This window comes from Populus alba, chromosome 1, assembly GCF_005239225.2.
Source record: "Populus alba chromosome 1, ASM523922v2, whole genome shotgun sequence".
Lineage (NCBI taxonomy): Eukaryota > Viridiplantae > Streptophyta > Magnoliopsida > Malpighiales > Salicaceae > Populus > Populus alba.
Genome location: NC_133284.1, coordinates 37,576,289 through 37,580,251, shown reverse-complemented (window position 1 = coordinate 37,580,251; position 3,963 = coordinate 37,576,289). Strand labels below are relative to the sequence as shown.

At 34.7% G+C, this 3,963-nt stretch overlaps 1 protein-coding gene across 5 annotated transcripts; it reads right to left on the bottom strand.

The window, feature by feature from the left end:
* Positions 1 to 353: 353 nt before the first annotated feature.
* On the bottom strand, positions 354 to 3,624 carry LOC118042877 (uncharacterized). Of its 5 annotated transcripts, none has more exons than XM_073410818.1 (10): positions 3,514 to 3,624; positions 3,346 to 3,389; positions 3,212 to 3,237; positions 2,866 to 2,949; positions 2,562 to 2,771; positions 1,615 to 1,737; positions 1,483 to 1,540; positions 1,313 to 1,386; positions 710 to 798; positions 354 to 626 (listed from the first exon to the last, which is right to left on the bottom strand). In XM_073410818.1, exons 1-10 carry the CDS (start codon positions 3,609 to 3,611, stop codon positions 560 to 562), a joined length of 873 nt encoding a protein of 290 aa, XP_073266919.1. In that variant the 5' UTR covers positions 3,612 to 3,624; the 3' UTR covers positions 354 to 559. The 5 variants fall into 5 exon arrangements, with proteins under 5 accessions (XP_073266919.1, XP_034906506.1, XP_034906507.1 ...); XM_035050615.2 differs by having other exon boundaries at positions 2,866 to 2,938; positions 3,514 to 3,578; XM_035050616.2 differs by having other exon boundaries at positions 2,866 to 2,935; positions 3,514 to 3,547.
* Positions 3,625 to 3,963: the final 339 nt, after the last annotated feature.

The window sequence follows — 3,963 nt, the reverse complement described above, 5'->3', positions numbered from 1 at the left end:
CTGGTATGCCAAAAAAATGATGTTAAGGTCATGCTATTAGTGAAGGCAGAGAATGTTCCTGAAAAAGGCACTAATGTAGAGTAATTCTGATGAAGATGCTGGTGATAAAGAGTGGAATCCCATGAGCTATGGTTGGTACAGCTGTTGAATCACCTAATCAAATATGAGAATAGAGAAGGCGACAGAGATGAAAGATGCAGCCTTGCTTATCATCGTTTCTAAAGCAAGAACCACCGACAAGGTCATATAGATGTATTTTACCATTCCTAAAGCAGGAATCACCAACAAAGTCATGGATATAAATGCGTAACAGAAGCGAACTAGTGGACATTGATGTGCTGTAAAATATCCCGTAAAAAGAACAATTTATAGAGCAGTTTTATTGAAGGAAAATGATGGCAAATGTACCATACTAATTTTGCACTATCCATTTCTTCTCTACACTAAAATTTAGGGTGGGTGCATCAATATCACTCTCAACCTGTAGTGCAGAACAACTACGTATAAACTAAAGCACTGTAACCATGATTACATAAAAAAAACAGGTATGCACCAGTTCTCAAGACCTTTTCTTCTGTCCACTTTTTGAGATGTGCTTCAGCCCTTGGGAGCCCCTTTTTATTCCCCTACAGCATAAATAAGCACAGTAAAGCAATATATATGGTACAAGAAATAAATGAGTGAAGATTAGAATATAGATAGCAAATACCTCTGGTACAAATACATGAATATGTAGAAAAGTGCCAGAAGCATCAAAACCAGAACAGAAATTATAACATATAGTGTGCTTGTCTCCTTCTGCACATGCAAAACAACAGAGATATAATGTACAACGCAATCAACAAACCTTAATAAAAAGTGAACTTTAAGTTCGTGACATGCTCAATAATGCAACAATCTTAATGTGATGGCTGCAAGCACACATGGCAATAAATACAGGATGGGTGTCACAATAAAATCTTCTATTTCAAGATAAACCAATAAACTGGCTCCAGTTGCATTGAAAGAAAGCGACTTGAATCATTTGAACAGAGGTTTCTATTACTAGATTTTTAACCTAAGAGGAAACGGTGAAAAAAGAAAAAGAGAAAATGCAAGCTAAAAAGGGCCCAGGAATGCAGAAAATTTTGATTTCCATTTCCTCAACTTGTCTGCTTTTTTGTAGGTTCAAGTTTCAATTATAGGATCTCAACCCCACCTCTCAATTGCTTTGCATCGCTTGAATCAACAAGACTAAGCTTTTATGCTACCTCAGATAGACTCAGCAAAGTACAACAGCTAAAGGCAAGCACAGAAAGGGCATGAAATTTACCTTCCCCCCTTTAGAAAATGGCTTCCGACCTCCAGAGCAAGTGTGGGCATCGCAAAATTGGCGCAAAAAGAACTCTGCCAATTGAAAAAATGTCAGCTAGAAATATCATAAGATCACTAAGCTACTGAACATGTAGTAACGTCACAATTACACAGAAAGTGAAATATTACCATTGAGACGGAGAGCTGAAGGACCCTCATTGACTGGGAAACAACTATCAGCGAGACTCTGGACACAATTATCATATTGGTGAGATAAATACCAATTAAATAGATAAAACACAAGTATAGTTGAGAGGCCACCTCACACAGATGTTTATTCCGTCCTGTGGCAGCAGGATTGCACTTGGTCTTGTGTGGCACAGAATCCAGCACAAGATCACAATGCAATGCACCACATACATCTGCCAAGCACTTGCTATGACTCTGGGTTCAGCACAAGTGTTCAGTGTTTCAATTCCTTAAATATATTGTGAAACTGTGGCTGGCAATATCCAATAGATGCATATTTCTCCATGCAATAAGAAGAATAGCGATGTAAAACTAAAGCCATAAAACTTAAAGAAACAATACAAACTTGGGCAGAAGCACTGAAAACATACGCTTATATAGAAACAATGACAAAGGAGTTTAAGCAAGCCAAGCGATCAGAACAATTGTGATTCATGGCTTTCCATAAGTTCAGTGGAAAAACATCAGATTATTGACTACAGATTTAGCAGGGTGTCATAGTCAGAATAAGCTAGCTCAATCTAGATTTAGAATATATTCTATACAAGTTCCTTCTTCATACTAAGGGTGTGAAGGATTGAATTTCCCACAATTTTCATGAGCCTAAATTTGCTGGGCGAATTCATAGTCAAACATGTGATACTCCTCAACTTAGGGTGTGACAATGTACTAGGCTATGAGCTTTTAGACATGTTATCCAGAGAATTGTCCAACAAAAATGCAAAAACACATACCCAGTCAACTGGCATTTTGCCTAAGACACTTTCCACATACAATCCTCATCAGAGAAACATTCCAAGATGAGTTAGCAATGTTGAGCATGTCGTTACTAAAAACCTTATTTTCCTTAACTAAAAAACACATTTAGGACATCTTAACTATGCAGCTCCATTTAACATGACATCTAATAGGAAACCAAGCTTAATTTGGATAGACCACCAAAATTCTGTTTTCAAAAAAATTACAGACATGTTATGAGATCCAAATCAATAAAGATAAAATTATCCATTAACACTTACCACATTCAACAGATCGTAATGTCTGTTATCAAAATGCTTATCAAGGTACTTCTCTTCATAAAATGTCTTCTTACAGTATCCACATCGCCATTCATTTATATCTACATGCATCTTATGCTGTTCTTGATCTCTGTATAAGTCATTCTCTGGATGAAGCCTGCACCTACTCGAGATCTTATATCGTTCTTTCTCCACAAAGGGCATCAAATACTGCATCAAACATCAAATACCAATGTATTGAACTCACTCCTCTATCAAAGCACTAAATGAAGCAATTCAAATTAAAATGGTAATTCTCCAATACCTCGTCGATTATTTTCCATGCTGCCCTACTCCTTTCTCTTGAACAATGCACTTCTTTCTCATGCTCAAAACTTCTGATTATCAACTTCACAGATGTTAGCTATAACTGACTGGAATTGTTTAATAAAAAAAAGAGCAGCAATTCTATAACAAATACTGAAACAAAAAGGAAGCCAAGTATAGAGGTGGAAAATTCAAGGCACTATATTTTTATCTTAAAATCTCAAATCTTGCAAAATTAAAGAAACCCAATTCAAGAATTCAGCTAATGAAGTGAATGTGAAGCAAAAAAGCTGCTAGTTTTTGGACATATAACAATCTAAGTGAAATAGTGATATATTTATTACCTTGAAGATGCAGTGTCCTTTTGACCCTGAAGAAATGAAAACATAGGAATCAATAACTGATTTACTTGAAGAAAACAAAAGGAAGGGTCTTTATTTGATGGAAATTGAAGGAGTGAAATGATATTGTTATGCACCTGAGGTGAAGCAGAAGAAGAAACAGAGGTCAGTTGCAGAAAAACTGTAAAGCAGAGACAGAGAAAAAGAATAGTAAGCTGTTTTCTTGTCAATCCCATTTCTTCTCAATGTTAATTGATTGATATATTGACAGTGCTATGAAGGTTTGAGCTGCTTAAATTCATTACAAACAAATGGTTGGCGCATGAACCCGAAGGAGAAGAAGGTAGGGAAGCCAAGAAATGCTTGTGATTGATTTAAACATGATATTCTCACGCTTAACCATAAATTTATTGAATGTCTTCATTTAAGTTCTTACCTGTAATTAAAATTGAGTTTTAATTATATGAATTTTGAACATTATTCACCAGTAAGGATGATGGTAACAACTTAATTAAATGTATTTTGTTATTTTAAAGTAAAACAATTTCAAAATCCATAAGTGAATGTTTTAAATTTTATTGTAAATATTATAAAGCTTGTGTTTGATTTTACAAAATTGCACATAAATACTTCTACATGTGAGTTTTTTTAAAAGAAATAGTTAGATGGAAGAGCTCATGAAATCAAAGTTTTGTTGAAGTTATTTTTTAATGTATTTTTTATTTAAAAATATATTAAAATAATATTATTTTATT